The sequence below is a fragment of the Chiloscyllium punctatum genome, chromosome 25, assembly GCF_047496795.1.
Source record: "Chiloscyllium punctatum isolate Juve2018m chromosome 25, sChiPun1.3, whole genome shotgun sequence".
Classification (NCBI taxonomy): domain Eukaryota; kingdom Metazoa; phylum Chordata; class Chondrichthyes; order Orectolobiformes; family Hemiscylliidae; genus Chiloscyllium; species Chiloscyllium punctatum.
Genome location: NC_092763.1, coordinates 10136720 through 10155923, shown reverse-complemented (window position 1 = coordinate 10155923; position 19204 = coordinate 10136720). Strand labels below are relative to the sequence as shown.

General features: G+C 38.0%; 1 protein-coding gene across 5 annotated transcripts in view; it reads right to left on the bottom strand.

The window, feature by feature from the left end:
• The window catches only part of diaph2 (diaphanous-related formin 2), a 780284-nt gene that overhangs the window by 108549 nt on the left and 652531 nt on the right, over positions 1-19204 (bottom strand). For 4 of the 5 annotated variants that reach the window (XR_011964075.1, XM_072594677.1, XM_072594675.1 and 1 more), the window contains 2 exons: positions 5995-6090; positions 4993-5040 (listed from right to left, as the gene is read on the bottom strand). Coding sequence is in view for 4 of the 5 variants with exons in the window: in XM_072594677.1 (XP_072450778.1) it covers positions 4993-5040; positions 5995-6090 (144 nt within the window). In the remaining variant the exon portion in view is untranslated. The remainder of the gene's footprint in view (positions 1-4992; positions 5041-5994; positions 6091-19204) is intronic. The other variant, XM_072594678.1, reaches the window with a different exon arrangement.

The following is a 19204-nucleotide window of genomic DNA, read 5'->3' as shown; positions in this document are numbered from 1 at the left end:
AATGTACTTTTTCTTCTCTGCTTACAATGATGTGGTCGGTGGGTCAAAAAAACCATGGAACTCCTTGAATAACAGTATTCTAAGTGTAATCACCAGCCCCACCCATGATCCTTACACAGCAGTGTAAGAAGGTGGTGAACCACCACTTTCTCAAGGACAATTAAGAATGGGCAATAAATATCGGTCTACCCACTGACACCAGAGCCCTGTGAATAGATGTTAAACAAAAATCAATGCTGTAAATGAAATATTTTACTTAACACTTCATTGTCAAGTGGCTCAGTTTGTGGCCTTGTCAACTGAGTCTGAAGACTATGCACTCGAGACATTACCTATGGAGGAGACTGATGGTGATTTCACTTCTGTTCATCTGCCAAAATAAGTGTTAAACAAGGAACTGCCTTTTCTCCACCTCCAAATCTCAAGAAGAAAATACCCCACCAATAACAGTATCACATTTGTCGGGAGGGAAGGCCAACAAACATGACAGATACCCTTCTTACCCAGTTAGTTCAAAAGGTTGGATGGCTGGTATGCAATGCAGAGTGATGCCAACAGTGAAAGTTCAATTCTCACAGTGACTGAGGTTACCATAGAGGATCTGGCATTTCAACCTCGGCCCTCACCTGAGGTGTGGTGACCCTCCCTATTGGTGACAATAAATAAATCAAATATTGGAGACTATTTTCCTTGAAAAAGAGAAGAGTGAGAAAAGATTTGATAAAGGGATTCCAAAGCATGAAGAGTCTGGGCTGAACAGGAAGGGAAAAGATTCTTCCATTGGTGGTAGGATTGAGAACCAAACGACACAGGTTTAAAGGGATTTGGCAAAAAAAAAGTGGTGAAATGTGGAAAATGTTTTCATGCAGCAAGTGGCTAAGATTTGGGATGCACTGCCGAAGGTGGTGTTGGAAATAGCGTCAATCTAGGCTTTCATTAATGAATTAGATCATTATTTGAAATGAAAAAAAAGCAAGGCTATGATGAAATGGCATAGGAGTGACATTTGAGAGGACCAGTACAAACACGCCTTTTTCGGTGCTATAATCACTAGATGATTTATGTAAATTTCTTTCTCTCGAAGTACCCTCTCCTTCACGAGCAGACATTGTCAACCCAAGGTTTTCATCCTTTGAAATGGTAGTTACAATCTGAATATTAAATTTAAATTAAAAAACTCTGATAATAATGTTAGAGCTGCCTTATAGCGAAGCCTATCGGGAGCCGGTATAATATAAAATACCCTCAATGTTCCACCTCTATCCTGGGTAAATCCTGTCTGCACATTTATGAAAATAGCAGTCAAGCATTATTTCAAAGTGGCAGCCTCCATTGCTGGACTCTTCAGTGCAACAGGATCACCAACTGTTTCTTATCTTGATACTGCCACCCACACACGAAATCAAAAATTTATTAACTTCCCTTTCCTGTCATTCATTCAGTCCAATATCATGATCTGTCCCTGTAAATTTCTTTGTCACAAGAGAAACCACTTCGCTAAGATTTACAATTATCACCATTATAATCTCTGCATATTATAAATATCATTAATTTCAAGGCTGTTGCTGAAGTTTGCCACTTCTCAGACTCGTGGCAGCCCTTAACCCTTTATCGATTGACTTCCATGTCAAAGACCACCTTTCCCTCCTACTTTAATATCCATGTAAACTGGCTCTCGATGAAATTTTTGGGGTCTCATCTTCTGCTTCTTCATTAAGAGATATTAATGTCTTGTATCATTCTCAATGAGCCTATTTCAAAGGCCAATTTATCTAAGATATACTACACCTATTCTTTTCTCTTTTACTCCGAATTTTTATGCATTCCCAGCTGTTTTTGATCAACTGTCCACCCATCCTCGCCTCTGCTCACACTCTCCACCATCTCTGTTTTCTCTCTTGATAGAAGCTATTTTATCATAATAATTGTTCAGTACTGCATAAGCAGAAATTTCCTCCACTTATGTACTGGGAACATTGAAGCCATTTTTTCCAAACCTTGCTTCAAACTCTGTTTCCTAGCAAGTGAATCAATCAGTCCCCCTGGTAACAGTCTGAAAATAACGCAGGCCGTTTGCAATCTAGATTTCATATGTGACTCTGTGTTGAGCTGCTGGTCACAGATTTGAACCACACTATGACTGATTTCTACCCTCATAACATTGCCCAACTTGGCTCCTGTCTTCGTTTATCTGCCTTAGAAACTCAGTAATGCCTTCCGCGGAACCTTCATCTGGTAAGATCACAGTGAAGGACTTCTAGGGTTTCCTTCACTCCATCTACTTTTCTTTTCATTTTTGTTCCTTTTTCCCACTTTGCTCATTTCTTTTCTTTTTTTATTTTACTTACCTCTTGTTGAAGAGCTCAGTCACAGTGACATCGTTGCCAGCAGCGAGTGAGCCCAGGGATGACTCAAAATGAGCCCAGTGCAGTCTCATTGCGGTTGGCTAATGAGCTTAGCTCTTCTGCATCAACGAGGCGGCCAAAGCACTGACTCACGCTTGCTGTGGTGGAAACAAGTTTGGGTTCCCAGCAGTATCTGTGTCTAGCACAGATTCGCAAAGTGGCAGTGGAGGTGAGTTTGGGGCCAGTACGAGACCCTATGACATCAGCAGTTGTTTCATTGGTAAGGTGGGTCAGAAACAGACTCATGGCAGCTGCGGAGTTGAGTTTGGGCTGGTGCAGTAACTGGTGGCATTAGTGGCAACTGCATTGAAGAGGTCCAGCGCGGACTCATAGTGGCAGAGCCATCAGTGGAGGCTGGATCGTGCTGAAGAGTGCCGACTCATTCCAGTGGTGCAGTGAATGGCACGTGTAGCTGGCAACTATGGCGCATGCCAGAACACTTATCAAGAATGATTGTAAAGTTGAACTTTTTTTTACTTTTCTGTGTTTAAAGATGTCACAAGAGAGTGGCAACACTTTACAACACTCTTCACTGTATCTTTTAAACAAAATACACGTGACAACAAACAAATAAAGTGTACCACTCCTTGTCTTAATTATTCTGATGTTTTCCTGATTGATGTCCCACATTGTGCCCTCCACAAATTTAAGATCATCCAAAGGATCCCATAACCTAACTCACACTAAGTTTCATTCCCCGAATATTTCTGTGCTTGTTGACCTGTTAAGCCTTTGAGTCAAGCATTATCTTCATTTATACATTCTCATCCTTGTTTTCAAATGACTCCATGGCCTCGGTGCTTCCTATCTCTGTAAGCTCAAGTCACATATTCCTCCAAAAAATCTGTACTTCTTTTATTCCAGACTCAAGAGAATCCCCAAGTTTAATTGCTGTGTCATTGCTGGCTGGGTCTCTAGTCATCTCAGTCTGATTTTGCTTCCCTATACAACTCTCTCTATCCATCTCCCCTCCTTTAATAGTCTTCCTTAAAATCTCCCTCTTGTACCAAGCTTTTCTTCATCTGACTGAAACCTTATGCAACTCAGTGGCATGTTTAGTTTAATAATACCCCTTGAAGGATTGTCTGATGCTTTATAATGTTAAAGAACTATACAAACATTTATTATTATAATACATACTTATTATAGAACATGTGCTCCTTTTTTTAACTACCAGAGCTACAAATATGTTTGAAAATGTACACCTTGGCTTTTTTCAAAGACATAACTTATATTTGCAGCCAGTAGCCTGATCTTATTACTCCCAAATACTTGGTTAAATATAAAAATTGGATCATCCTTCTTGAAGTTGGCAACAATGCCTTGGTTGACAGAAGGTAGAATGTATGATCCAGAGTCCCTTATTTTACCACGTTATTAGATTGGATTATATTAGACAGTCCATCAGTTGCAACTGAATCATTCATTTGCTCCTTATTTTCCCTATGCATCTGAATTTTTCTTTCACCCATGGATACGAACGAAAGAAATATTTCAGTCTTGGGCTCAGTACAGTGAATTGGACACAGGAAATAAGAAACAAATATACAGTTTTCAGTAACTCACTAGTGTTCCTATCTCCAGGGTAATTACAAGCAGCTCACCTTCAACAAACTGTAACACAGAGCCCATAATAATTTGCATAATCTTGAAACATTGCAAGACAATATTCTAAGACTGGAGCTGCAGTCAGCCACACATTGTTACAGCCAGCAAGATTTATTTAGTACTGCCCAATTTTTCTGAACAAAAGGAGATATCAATTGCAATAAATAAGAATTGTGTCCAATATGCAGTAATTAATCTTACGCCCATGAAGTCAAATAAGTTGTCAGATTTCCAGATACCTACTAGAATTAATTCAAATTAAGCATTAAAAACTTTCAAAAATAAAACCTAAAGCTTGTTTTACAATACTCTGGCTTTTTTTCCTGACAAATTATCTGCCAGGGTGTCAAACTGTTAATGATATTATAACTACCTCTGGTAACTTAATCAAGAAACACAAATGAATTTAATTGATTCATGAAAATTATGCCTGAGGTCTTACAGTACTATCAGGGAACGGGATGCAATATGCAGCATGATACCTGGGAAATTAGTCCAAAAAATGAAATTGAAAATGGAGTTAATATTCCGTTGCAACATTCCAGAGATGAACCTATTAAAAGTAATAATAACATACACATCTTCAAAGCTGCTGCTTCCCTACGGCAAAAAAAAGCAGATAAGACAGAATATCATACATGTATTTCTGAAGCATGAAATACAGAGTAAAGCCAGATTCCATTAAGAAAGTTTGGACTAGGTACAGTGCTTGACATTTTGAGCTGAATGCCAAGGCACTGGTTGAGGCAACACTGGGCGTGAAATTGATATTGCTGAGAAATCTAAAATAGAGATTTTCTAAGAACTAACATTAAGGGAAAACGTGCCATCATCAAACTGTCCTCCATCAGCCTACTGCCTCAGGCTCAAAACGAAGGTTATGGCCTATTATCTATCTACAGTAAAGAAGCTTTGGGTTAGACGAGAAAGTAAGATAAAAGCAATAAGCGAGAAGTAGCACTTGAATTTTTTCCTTTACCCTTGTCAACAGGCCATCGGGATGTTGGACTAGCTGGACCTTGTTCACCTGCAACGACCAGGAAGCAAGCTATCAAAAACTACTTTAATTGAATGACAGATGAATTTACAATGAAGGAATCCTTTGCAATGTGAAAACTACAGTGCATAAATTAACAGATTAGTCATAATGATCTGTTATGCAACTGGGAATATCTAAGTTGACTCAATAATATCCATTTTAATGACTGAATTTTAAAAAGACAAATATAGGTAAGCATATCTGAAAATGTTAGATCAGCATTACACATTAGTTCAAATAAACAGATTCTCAATGGCAAATCTTTGAATAATTTCTTGTAAACTGAAGTATTTTGGAAGGTGATTAATAACATATATTTCTACTTGCTATTTATAAAATATGTTCAAAGTTCTGTACTCATTCGTGTTGAAATTATGAGAACTCACTTCTTTTACTTGAGGTTTTGTCAAGACATACATTACTATTTGCAAGATATTCAAAATTATGTGATTATCCAAACAAAACTAAAAATGCTAAGAGATAACTAATACCTATGTACAACATTTGCACACATTTAAATAAGTTTACACATAAGTAGTGATTAGTTTAGAGACTATATTGAGAGGAAAGAAAATTAAGGACTGAATTTCAGGTATTATTAGAAATATTTAGTGTAATTTAAACCTTTCCTCCTCTTTTTGCCAAATTAAAATAAAAAAGACCGCTAAGCTGTTAATTGCATAAATTGGCCTTGCAGTGACATTCATTAAGCCTGGTCCATAGTTTCTCATGAGGAAAACTACTTTAATTTCTCCTTTTCGATGACTCTTATGGCTTGCACTTAAGTAACTGCTGATAACTGCTTAATAACAAATGCATACAATTTCTTTAAGTACTCCTTAAAAATATCCCTAAGGTCAGTGATAACACCTCTGAGGAAATAATCAATGCTTCCTTTGTCTTACTTTCTATCCTGCACATCACATAGACTTTATGACTTACCGAGATTTCTTGGTGTGCGCTTCCTGCGATCCCTGAATGCAGCACCTGACTGCAAGGCCTCCAGCAGGCTATCCATTACTCCCGTTTCATTACCCTCTACAGAAGTGAAACAAGAAAATTACTTCAATTTTGCGACATAAAAGTACATTATCTTCCAAGAATATTTCAGTCTGCATACTTCAAAAATCAAATACTTAACAAAGGTAGCTTAAATTAAATGGGAAATCACAAGACAAATGGGGTGTGCAAATTTGAACAAAATGCAGCAGTCAAAAATATAATTCCATGGCAGTTACTTTGTTACTAAGCTCAACAATAATGGAAAATTCACCTTAATGGATATGTTTACAAAAGATGTCAACAAATCAGCACTTCAATAAACTCGATAAATACAACATTGCCAATCAGGGAAAAAAGATGTCTGTGGTATAAAATCATTAGATGTCAACTCCTTTATCGTAAAAGGTTGATGAAGCTTTCCATTTTTACTTCTTTCTTTCACATACTTTGACCCTCTTCCTATCATGATGAAAATTACATATTCTGTGTTCAGCTTGTAAACAAATAGCAGACAGACTATGGCATCACCTCAAAACATCTCAGCACATTTGCAATTTTGGAGAAGATTTATAGCTCAGGTTGTAAGTTTACTCACTGAGCTGGTAGATTTGTTCTCAGTCATTTCGTCACCATGCTCAGTAACATCACTGGTGAGCTTCAGACGAAGCGCTGGTGTTCTGTCCTGCTTGCGATTTGTGTGTCTTGGTCTGTTATGGTGGGTGATATCACTTCCGGTTCTTTTTCTGAGAGTTTGGCAAATGGGGTCCAAATCTATGTGTTTGTTAATGGAGTTCCGGTTTGAATGCTAGGCTTCTAGGATTCCTGTGCATTTGGTTAGCCTGTCCCAGGATGGATGTATTCTCCCAGTCAAACAGGTGTCCCTCTTCATCTGTGTGCACATGCATAGGAATTCCTGGAACATATCTACCAGCTCAGCGAGCAAACTTACAACCTGCTATCATAGCACAATTTGTGATGTTACTGTTCATCTTTCCTCAAGATTGGGCAGTCCACACAGTCTTTGTCAGAATGTGTCTTCAGTGACAAACAACTATTTTCTTTGTAATTAACCCCGACTTTACAAATATGCCCCAAAAATGATACTGTTTTTTCAGGCAGGTTTGACAAATACATCTAATTTTAGTTCAACATGAATTTAGTCTGTAAATTGAAAAGAGAAATAAGCCCCAGCTACCATGAATGCAGGCTGCCTTCAAAAGATATAAAATTTACCAGATCTATAAACGAATACACGACATCTAAAATATATATTACAGGTACTCTGGTTATGAAGAAATGAAGCAGACTTAAAGTAGGGTTTGAAAATAAGTGAAAGGCAATATAATTGTAGGAAGCAGTTCTTCAGACAGAGCAGGCAAAACTTCTTCTGGAAAAAAAAGGAGGAGCATGGGAGAAAGTTGAGAAGGAAAAGCTTGGAAAACATTTAAGAGATATGTTGATGTTAAAATGGACAGATTTATAGGGCCCACATGGATAAATTAATTAGGGTGGAGTAAGTAGACTTTTTCATCTGTAATTATCTTGTGTACAAGCATTTTTTGCTCATTTATAAAGAATCTGGTTGCTATGGAAAAGAGCCTTACTTCAAACTGTCCTTCAGAACAATGAATTTGTTCTTACTACTGAAGGAGCACTTGGAATTAGATGGAAAGACAAGTTAATTTCCCTTGGAGTCCATTTGCTAATTGAATCTCGAGGTAAGTTTCCTCTGGGTAAGAATGTCCTCTGATATTTCATTCCTTGTCACATCAGACAAGATGGTGACTTGAAAAATAACAGTTACTAAACCATTTCATCAAAATAAAACTATTCAGCGATGTTCAGACAAAAAGAAAGATTTAAAATAGTAGTTTTATGCATTGATTAAAAATGTACAGTCCAAATCTGGATATTCTGAGGACATCTTTCCTTTCAAAAGATCCATTATTCCATCAAAATTAAAAACACCACAAAGGAGTCAAAGTATGGTTATTAAAAAATATTCAGTGCACTGCGTCAAATTAAATCCATTGCAAAATAAAACAGCTTGGCTGAGCACAGTTATCCATGTCCTGATAAAATAGGCAATGAAGAAAACTTGGCAAAAATGCCTCAATTAATTTATTCAATATATGATAGGGGGCCTATTGTGGAAATGCTTTGAGAATCGATACGTTCTTACCTGTGACAGCTGAAAAGTAAACATGCCAATTATCTTTCAAATTAAATAACGTAGTCGTGTTCAATTGAGAAGCAGAGCAAGGAACATTTACATTTTTTTTATGATTAAAGTCTTGATTTTCACTGTTACGTACGAGGCCCAGCCCTTGTCAAAATATTTCAAGAAGATAGCCCATACCCTAACTTTTCTAGTTGTATCAAATAGGTGTACAGTGGATGTTGCAGGAGTGATGTAGCTGGCCCAACCACTCAGTTTTAAACAAAACAGAAATTATTTACACAATACTGAATGAAACATGAACAAAAGAGAACCAAATTAAGAATGACTTAATCTATCTGAAAACCAAATTGACAGTACCGCAACTTAATGATACTGTTCAAATACTTGCAACATGCCCATAATCAACCCCCTTGGGAAAAAAAAAGTAAAATCAAACTCAGATACTTAGAGAGAGATATCAAAGAGAGAGAGGGAGGCATCAGAGACGAAAGAGAGTGAGCGATCAGAGAGAGAGATATATATATCAAATTTTATACACACACATATATATATATCAGAAAGAGAGATATCAAAGAGAGAGAGAGATATCAGAGGAAGAGGGAGATATGAAAGGGAGAGAGATATCACACAGAGAAGATATCAGAGAGAAGGATATATCAGAGAGAGAGATATGAAAGGGAGATATCAGAGAGAGAGAGATATCAAAAAGAGAGAGGGAGATATCAAAAAGAGAGGGAGATATCAAAAAGAGAGAGGGAGATATTAAAGAGAGAGAGGGAGATATGAAAGAGAGGGGAACAGATATCTGAGAGCGAGAGATATCAGAGGGAGGGGGAGATATCAGAGGGAGGGAGATATCAGAGGGAGGGAGATATCAGAGGGAGAGATCAGAGAGCGATATCAGAGAGGGAGAGCGCGATATCAGATATCAGAGAGGGAGAGCGCGATATCAGATATCAAAGAGGGAGAGCGCGATATCAGAGACGGAGAGACATCAGAGACAGAGAGAGAGAGTGATCAGAGAGACATCAGAGAGAGAGAGAATCAGAGAGAGAGAGAGAGAGAGAGAGAGAGAGAGAGAGAGAGAGAGAATCAACATGGAACTTCTTTTTTGGGTTTCTGGGTTCCTGGAAAAATCTTGACCAGTAGCTGTAAACAAAACAGCCTGCTCAAACCAAACCAAATGCTGAACTGGGAGAATTAGCTACTCCCTTTTCATTTCAAAACACTTGTACAAAAATACTTAAAAGTTTTTTTTAAGTATGGTATTTCAAGACCTAACGGAATCTCTGCCTTTACTATCCCTCTGAAATAAAAACAAAGGATAACACAACCTTGTTAAAGGAGCAGCATCATGACACCACTGATTTTCATTAAGTAATTATGCTTTGAACTGTACTTTTTTCTAAGTAAAGCGATCTTTATTTCAGATTTCCCCACCTCCCAAAATTCTTAAGTAAACTTCAAGATCCACAAAGGCCAATGATGCTGTGCTTCAGAAGAATATTCTCAAATAATGATATTTCACACTTTCACTCTTTATTCCGTTTTCTAGATCAGCTAATGTTGTGAATATTGCTGGCAAATCTTTTCAACTATTTTACTTTGTTACTGGAATAACAGTTGCGTATCAGCACCTGAAGAAGGTGCACAAAATTTCAGACTTTTAATGTTTAATGCTGAAAAGTGTACAGTCGCTTTGCCTGTATCTGAGTACTTGATAATGTAGGGCAGCCTCCAAGCTGGGAAATAAACAATCAACAACAAACATACTGTTTTTTTAGCACCTCATTTATCTTTCGTGTTATTGTGATGCTGTATAGAAGCATGGTTCCAAGTTGTGTTTGATGCTCAATGCATGGATTAAACCCAAGATTGTATAAGGAACATCTTATACACTTTAGTTATTCAACTAAAGCTATTACTTCTCTGCACTTACATTACATCTATAATACTTCAAACACAAACTCAGATTTAGACCCCAATTTTCACCCATGGCGAAAATGCCAGAATTTGCTGAGAATCACAAGTGCTGCCCTTGAACTTGGCCTCAGCCATTTTTGCGAGGACAGGACGTTTTTTGAATATATGCGATTCCCAGAGGCTAAGAACCATTTAAATAACTCTCTGCCCACTGTGAAATGGGATTCTGGAGTCCTTATGGCGTGAACACTGAGCGTGGAGAGGGAAGAGCATGCCTAATCTCAGTGCAGCCCTCTAGAAAACTGATGTGTTCTTGTGGATAGGCGGACAGGGAGGTTGTGATCCTTATCAGGAGGGAGCATTCAGTAGCCTCTGTGGGTGGGTGCATAAAGTACCGTTTGGATCAGTTAACTGTGGAAAAGATTGCTTGTAAATGCTGCAGAAACCCCTTGGAAACTTTCACCTTGTCAAGACCTGTCAACAAATGCCAATTTGTCCAGAAGTGGCTAGTTGTCTAAAAATGCATGGCACTAACCAAAATATGAACTAGACCAGCCATATAAAAACTGTTGCATATGAGAACAGTTCAAAAGCTGAGAGTTCTGTGTCAAGTAACTCACTTTCTGATTCCTTCACCAATGTCTGCTATCTGTAAAGCACAAGTCAAGACTGTAATATAATACTCGTCAATTGTCTACATCAGTATAACTCAAACAGCACTCAAGAAGGTCAGCGCCAACCACGACAACGCAGCCTGCTTCACTGGTATCAACATAACATCTTCAACATTCATTCCCTTGGCATCGAAGCTCAGTCAGCAGTGCATACTATTAACAAGATGCTCTGCAGCAAGTCACCAACACTCTTTAGACAGCATCTTTCCAATAAAAATAATCTTTCAAACCCTAATCTCTACTGCCTACAATAAGAAGGACTGCTGATGTGAGGTGATACCATTATCTCCCAGTTCTCCTCCAAGCCACACATCATTCTAACTTGGAACTGTAAGGCCATTCCTCAATTGTTGCTCAGTCAAAATCCTGGAATTTATTAGTGCACTTAATCACATGAATTGCAGAGACAGCTCACCAGCAGAGTGAGCTGTTGTAGACATTGGCAAAATCATTTATCATAAACAATGTGCGTTGGTACTGGAGAGACTGAATATTGAAGATGCTAAATAAGTGGCTAATCAAGCAGACAACCTCTTCCTAGATGTTGCTAAGCTTCTTGAATATTGTTAGAGCTGCACCCTATCCAGGATATTCAAGGTGTTTGCAAAATGGGTGACGGATGAAGGGGTGATTGATGGAAATTGGCACAGGGGCATGGGGAGCATTGTGGACTGACATGGACATTAGCTTGCATAGGCTGGTATGAGTGTGCATGGGGAGTGAGAGGGAGTATTGGAGGTATGCTTTAAAGCTTCCACCTTTTCGAGACATAAGGTATCATCTTTGGACATTACTGCTGGAGACAAATCACCATCAGGGATTGTGAATAGACATGTTTACACTTAAGACATGAATAAGCCTTACTGGGACTTGCAAAGGCTTTTGGATAGTTTCTTGACAAACATGGTTTAAAAAGTTCACTGCCACAATGTTTGAGAATGCCAGTTTATATCAGACCATTATAAAATTTGTGCAGCATGACTAATTCCCTAAACTATCATTTTCATGATGGGTGTTTACTGATGATATCCATACTTGCTTACTGAATAAAAAGGCTCATTCATAAAAGTTTTTTTTTAGGTACTTAAAGGAGGTGTTTATTGACATAAAGCTATAAGTGAATGTTTGTTCGCTAAGTCATTGAACATTTAAATTAAATGCTTAATTTTGTCAGGAATTTGTTCTACCAATTTCACTGCATTGTATGTTTATTTTGCATCAAAGTGAGTGCACTTTTTCAATACTAACACTACCAATAAATTGATGAAGGTATTAATACATGAGATATTGAAGATGCTAGACAGATACTCCGAAAGGGATACAGAGCCAAAGGAGATTAGAAAAAGACAGCACAGTTTCACAAAGGTTAAAAGTTTATTTTAAAAAAAACTAGGGTGAATAGTCATGGTTACACCCATGGAGGTGTATAGATTAGAATTTAAACTTCTTTTTAGCTTTCAACACAAATAGAATAAGTATAGCTATGGATAATCATTTTAAAATCAACTGAAAGCAAGAAATATCACACCTTCCACTGCAAATGTTTCTCAGTAATGAAGCTGAAAGATACACTTAAATTATGAGTGAAGTCAGTTCTGACCGTTTGAATTTGCTCATAATTATTAAGGTTTTACATCCTTATCCATGGTATGTGTTTGTCTAGCTTCTATTGAATATTAAACCAAGGGAAAGAGGTCTCACATTTCACATAAAAGGATCAGCCATCTCCATCTGCACTGGAATGAAGGGGCAGTAAATGAAACTTGAATGAGGAAATAAGTGCTGAAAATGTGTTGCTGGAAAAGCGCAGCAGGTCAGGCAGCATCCAAGGAGCAGGCGAATCGACGTTTCGGGCATCAGCCCTTCTTCAGGAATGAGGAAAGTGTGTCCAGCAGGCTAAGATAAAAGGTAGGGAGGAGGGACTTGGGGGAGGGGCGTTGGGAATGCGATAGGTGGAGGGAGGTCAAGGTGAGGGTGATAGGCTGGAGAGGTCAGGAAGAAGATTGCAGGTTAGGAAGGCGGTGCTGAGTTTGAGGGATTTGACTGAGTTCAATGAACTCAGATTTCTCCAGTTTCCTCATTTCCCCTCCCCCCACCTTGTCTCAGTCAAATCCCTCAAACTCAGCACCGCCTTCCTAACCTGCAATCTTCTTCCTGACCTCTCCGCCCCCACCCCACTCCGGCCTATGACCCTCACCTTGACCTCCCTCCACCTATCGCATTCCCAACGCCCCTCCCCCAAGTCCCTCCTCCCTACCTTTTATCTTAGCCTGCTGGACACACTTTCCTCATTCCTGAAGAAGGGCTGATGCCCGAAACATCGATTCTCCTGCTCCTTGGATGCTGCCTGACCTGCTACGCTTTTCCAGCAACACATTTTCAGCTCTGATCTCCAGCATCTGCAGTCCTCACTTTCTCCTTGAGGAAATAAGTGCCAAAAGTTTGTCAACATTGTTCTCAGTTCCAGGAAGTGTGAATGAAATTAGGTTGTTGTGCCTTCTAATTTGCCGATAATGATCCCAGACCTTACGAGTAATAGGTCATAAGATGTAGGAACAGAAATAGGCCATTCGACACATTAAGTGTGCTGTATTATCGGTGCACTCCCTCAAATCACAGGAAGCAATAAAGTGATAATACTATAGAAACTTCTCAACTTCACAGAAATTTAATGCAATATATTTGGCGTGCAACCGTGTGTTGGAATTGTGAAGCAAGCAGTGCCAAATTCAAAATACTGAATGCTTTTACAGTGAGAACTAAAATCTTCATGATCCATACGGTTTGCCATGATAAAGCAACGCTGATCAGGTCAAGCTCAGAAGTTTATAAGTATCTGACACAAAATAACCTGTTACATTTGACCCATTCTTAAAAGACAATGAATGGTCAGGGAATAATAAGGACAGAAAAGTCATTATTTTGGACTTAATATATGTCGAAATGAAGTGGAACCTAATAAAACAAATAAGCTAGTCAAAAGGAAAGACAATAGGAACTAATCAACCTTGACTGAAACTAATTGCAAGGAGTAGCTCAGCAGCAAAGTGGGATTTACAAAATACACACAGGGTATTCCATTTAAATAACAGAGCAACTATGGCCATTCGGATGTTCGGCAATAGAGGCTTAAACTGCCACTTACAGTCTGTAATTTTCCACTCATATTCTGCAATGGCAAAACAAACATTTGTCTTGCAATATACCTCCAATCAAATTTCAAAAGTAGCTTAATTAATCTACCACAGTAATAGAGTTTTGTTTGCTATGTTAAATCCTTTACTCATATGTTCTCTTATTCCTTGTTCCCTATTTAAGTGATTCTTACATCACTATTTTCAGTTTTTATTTCTCTAAACTCCCAAACAATTAGTTATTCTTTGATTTTCTTCCCCCCTGTTTTTCAGATTATAGCTAAAAATGTCACAGAGTCATAGAGATGTACAGCACGGAAACAGATCCTTCAGTCCAACCTGTCCATGCCGCCCAGATATCCCAACCCAATCCACCCCCACCTGCCAGCACCCGCCCCATATCCCTCCAAACACTTCCTATACATATACTCATCCAATGTCTTTTAAATGTTACAATTGTACCAGCCTCCACCAATTCCTCTGGCAGCTCATTCCATACACGCACCACGCTCTGCGTGAAAAAGTTGTCCCTTAGGTCTCTTTTATATATTTATCCTTTGACCCGAAACCTATGCCCTCTAATTCTGGACTCTCTGACCCCAGGGAAAAAAGACTTTGTCTATTTATCCTATCCATGCCCCTCATACTTTTATAAACCTCGATAAGGTCACTCACTCCTCAGCCTCCAATGCTCCAGGGGAAACAGCCCCTGCCTGTTCAGCCTCCCCCAAAAGCTCAAATTGTCCAACCCTGTCAAAATCCTTGTAAATCATTTCTGAACCCTTTCAAGTCTCACAACATCTTTCCGATAGGAAGGTGACTAGAATTGCATGCAATATTCCAAAAGTGGCCTAACTACAACATGATCTCCCAACTCCTGTGCTCAAAAAGGAAAGAGCTTTTGCAAAATACTTGTACTGCTCAAAAGTTGTACATTTTTTCAGCATCCTGAAAGTCAGAATTCTGCAGATTAAGATGATTGCATGTGTCAATCTGGAGGATTTCAACACACTAAAACTGGAACAGTCTATTGGGAAAGGCACACACTCGTCATTAGGTCAATGAGAGTGCATTTTGAGGTGACAGACTTATTCTTAGTGTGCTGAGCATTAAAAGCTGATTGATTTCATTTTCTCTCTCTAGGAGAATTAGCACAAAGCACAGGAATATATGTTAAATAGATGTCTGCACATATTTTTTCAAATGAGTAAGATGATTTTGTTTTCAATGGGAGGGAAGCAAGCACAAATACTTTTTTTTCATTCAGATTAGGCACACCAGCACACCTCATTACCAGGATCAATTTTCAGTTCAGGACAAATGAGAAAATGTAAAATGTTTAAAAAAAAACAAAAACAACTTGTTAGCTGAGCTGGGCTGACAGAAACACTTTAATACAAAGCAGCAGTATGAAATTGGTCACCTGACAAGTAATAATATCAGAACTTCAAGGTGCAACCTGTATCAGTTAGGAGTTTGGAAAAGGAATCCCCTACTGAATGGTAAATATGGTTTCAACAAAAACAAGGAATTTCACAGTGATCTTTAATATCAGTTGACACTGTGTTCTCACTTTTTGTTAGCTGTTAACTCAGTCACCTAAGTCTCAACAGGTTTGAACAAATTTCCTATTATTGTGTTCCTCAGTCTGAAATAGTTTTGCAACAATTATTGTAAAAGTGTAATAACTTGCTTCACAGTTACAGATTCTTAGTTTCAATTTGCAAAACATCTGTGCGTTCAAATTCAGCTACAAAATAGCAATTGTGCATCAAGATTCATCAAATATGTTATTAACCTGAGAGCTGCTAATGGTGTTCAAACAACCCATTTATGCAGCTAAACTAATAAGGACCAAAAGATTAAAAGGACAAGACCATTTTGATTGCTCCATACAGACAGTAGCAAGAGATACGATGTGAGAGTTTGCTCGAAAATTGAAAGTTTTAATTTGAAACTTTGCTCATTTAAGAATGTAATATACTTATAAGTATCAAAAGAAAATTCCAGTCTTCATTACTTCTACACCAACCTCCTCTCCCAACCTTCTTTGTTTTGGCTGACACTATGACAAAGTTTGTCTGAGTGCATCAGCTCTAATCAAAAGTTGCATCTGAAATGCTCACCTTTTCTCTCTGAGGTACTCAACAATTTGCTGTACTTTTCCAACATCTGAATATTGCATATTTAACAAAGTAATAAAGTAATAAAAAACCACATACATTCATGTAGAACTCTGAGCTCAAAAACTGCATGAAATTATGTAAAACTCCATTATCTCACTTTTTAGATTAGAATCAATCTAAACATCATGGCATAAACAGAGAACACAGGGGGCCAACACCTTCAACATATTGTCTAGTTAACACCATTGTTAACAGCTAACCTGAGAATGCAACTTTTTTAAAAAAAGGTTTGTGATTTATACATGAAAGAAGTGAAACTATCACTGTATTCTAACAGATGAAAGGCTGAACAGACAATCAATTTTTCAATGTATAATTTCAGTTACATCACACTGTAAATTTTTGCTATAAATTCTGTGGGTTAAGATTGAGCCCTCCACTACCACCTGATGAAAGAGCATCCCTCCGAAAGCTAGTGTGCTTCCAATTAAACCTGTTGGACTATAACCTGGTGTTGTGTGATTTTTAACTTTGTACATCCCAGTCCAACACCAGCATCTCCAAATCATTACATAGCTATGTTATTGAGCAATTTAGCACTTGACTTGAAATGTAACATGTTTCATTCTCCACAAATTATGCCAGATCCGAATTTTTCTAGCTTTTTCCGCATTTATTTAAATGAGGATAATTTAGAAGATTCGCTTTGGAAACGTTCTTTGCAATATTGCTGAGAACTGCAATTTATAATTTTTTTTTAAGTATTACTGTTTGAAAACAATCATAAGTGAGCAGTGACCCAAAATGTTAAAACTCATGCCTGATTACTGTATTGTCTCACTAGAAATGTGGCACAGCATTAAAACTGAGGTGAAACACATGCGTGCCCCTAAATATCTTCAAATTGAAGTAGACTACTGTGTTTCTGTGGAAGAAGACTTGGCACTCTCGCATTAGCTTATTCAGGTCCTTATCCACTATTCCTCGCGATCCAGGCTGAACTTCAAATTCAGTTCCACCTTTCCATAATCCTCATAAAACCTAATTTATTTAGCATGCAAAAACCTCTTGATACACAATTGCCTACATTTTGTTGTCAAAACAATTGAAAATAAACTGTTCATTTTATTTTGTATTTCTGAAAAATACATTATTGAAGCTTTTCACTTTGGAAGCATCCGGACATTTACAAGAATAACAACAAAAAGATTAACATTTTGTGCTGAATGAGAAAATTGTGCTCATTGGTGTTAAGTGAACTGTCATTGATAAAATTATTACCATGAAGAATGCATCAGGTGATGATGAACAGTTAACTTTGCTAAGCTTCGTTTAAATTTAAACCAGACAGGTTGACGCTGATCATAGCTCTGAGGAATGAATCAGAGAATTTTTGTTCCCTTTTTGCTTAGGAGAAGTGCAATATGTGTTCATATTCTTTTTGTGAAGAACAGGGCACAGTGTACCAACGCCCCTGCATGCTATGTGCCACTCTGTGAGCCAAACTGGCAATCTTAAATATATGAGATTGCCAATAAAGCCAGTGTTATAATGTGTGTAACTGCTGACACCCCAATCGACATACATTGTAAGCCTGTTTTTGCTGGTCAGTCGAAGTTGTAGAGGAGTCTGGCAGATTCCTCAACTAGCATGTTAAGAAAATGGAGCTCAATTGACAGCTCCATATCAAAGGTGAATCTGAGTGCTGAAAGAAGCCCATTAAGAAATGTCATGAAATTCCTGCTTGCAGCTGAGGATTAAAAATAACAATTATATCATCCACATATCAGTAATATCTAAGGGGCTGGAGATTAGGTGTAATTCCATCAAAGACAGGTCTTTCATGAAGCCCAACAAAGATATTTGCAAGAGCTCAGCCTAGAAAGATTCCCATGGCAATACCATTTATCTGAGTTACATGGTTTTGTTAAAATTGAACTCAACTGTATGAGTTGCTGAGTCTGTCGATCTTTTTAAACAAACCTATTTAAGCATGCTATTACACAGCTCTGGAGCAGGTGATACTTGGAATCATGTTCCTGGTTCAGAGGTAGGGACACTACCATGTAAGTTTACTACTCATATATGGATTCACATAACGGTGGTGGGTCTCGAGTGCCATAATGTAGTGCTGTTGTGCAAATGTCTATATTGTTAGCGGTACATTTGTGATTATGTTAACCAAGTCAAACCTGCAACATTGCAATAGTAGCAACACCTCTACTAGCCAACTAATCCACTCTCCCACCTCATACAGCACCTCTTTAAAATGCTGTTCTTGCAAATGTAGAACAAGTTCAAGATGAAAAGCTTCAAAATAATGTTTTTTTCTCAAGCAATACTTAAATAAAGTGTTACTAAGGCACAAGATGTTCAATACAGTAAACCCACAAATTGTGACCTCTTGCGATGTTCTGCCTTAATCCTTACAATACAGCAGCTTGTCCTCAACTTCCCAATGAGCTTCAAGAAAGTCTGCATTTTTGGCCAACAAGGTGGAGCACTACTTGTGCATGCGTAAAATGGGATGATGTTTGATGCACAAGTAATGACAATACCTTCAACTGTAATAGAAAGACCAGTCAACTGTTTGTTGCCAGTTGGATCCGTAATCAAAAGTCCTTAAACAACTCAGAGTCACATTGACTGACAGAAGAAACAGAGTGCTATGGAATACCAAGTAGTTCTGAGTACAGAGGACACTGAAAACCGCCATCTTTGCAAATCCAAATACTTGCAGTGTAATGCACCACATATCATGACTTTCTTTTTGGTTTTGTATTAGCTGCATTGGCTACTTACTAATACCAAGTATTAAAACAAATGGGTGCAACAATGCATGTACTTATAGATTACAGAGGCCATTCTAATGGCTTATCTCCTGTGTTCAGGAAATTTCTGTACCAATTGCTTCACAAACTCGATTCAAGAAACTGCTACATTTGCACTTTAGTTGCCAATTAAACTCACCATACAAAGTTAAGCCTCATATTTAATATTTTAAGTACTTTTCAATGAGGAGATTTGTGTAAAGCCACTGAACCTCTCTGGATCAGAAAAGGAACAACTTAAAAGTGCGAAGGTTCATTCCTACAGGTAGCAAATTACATA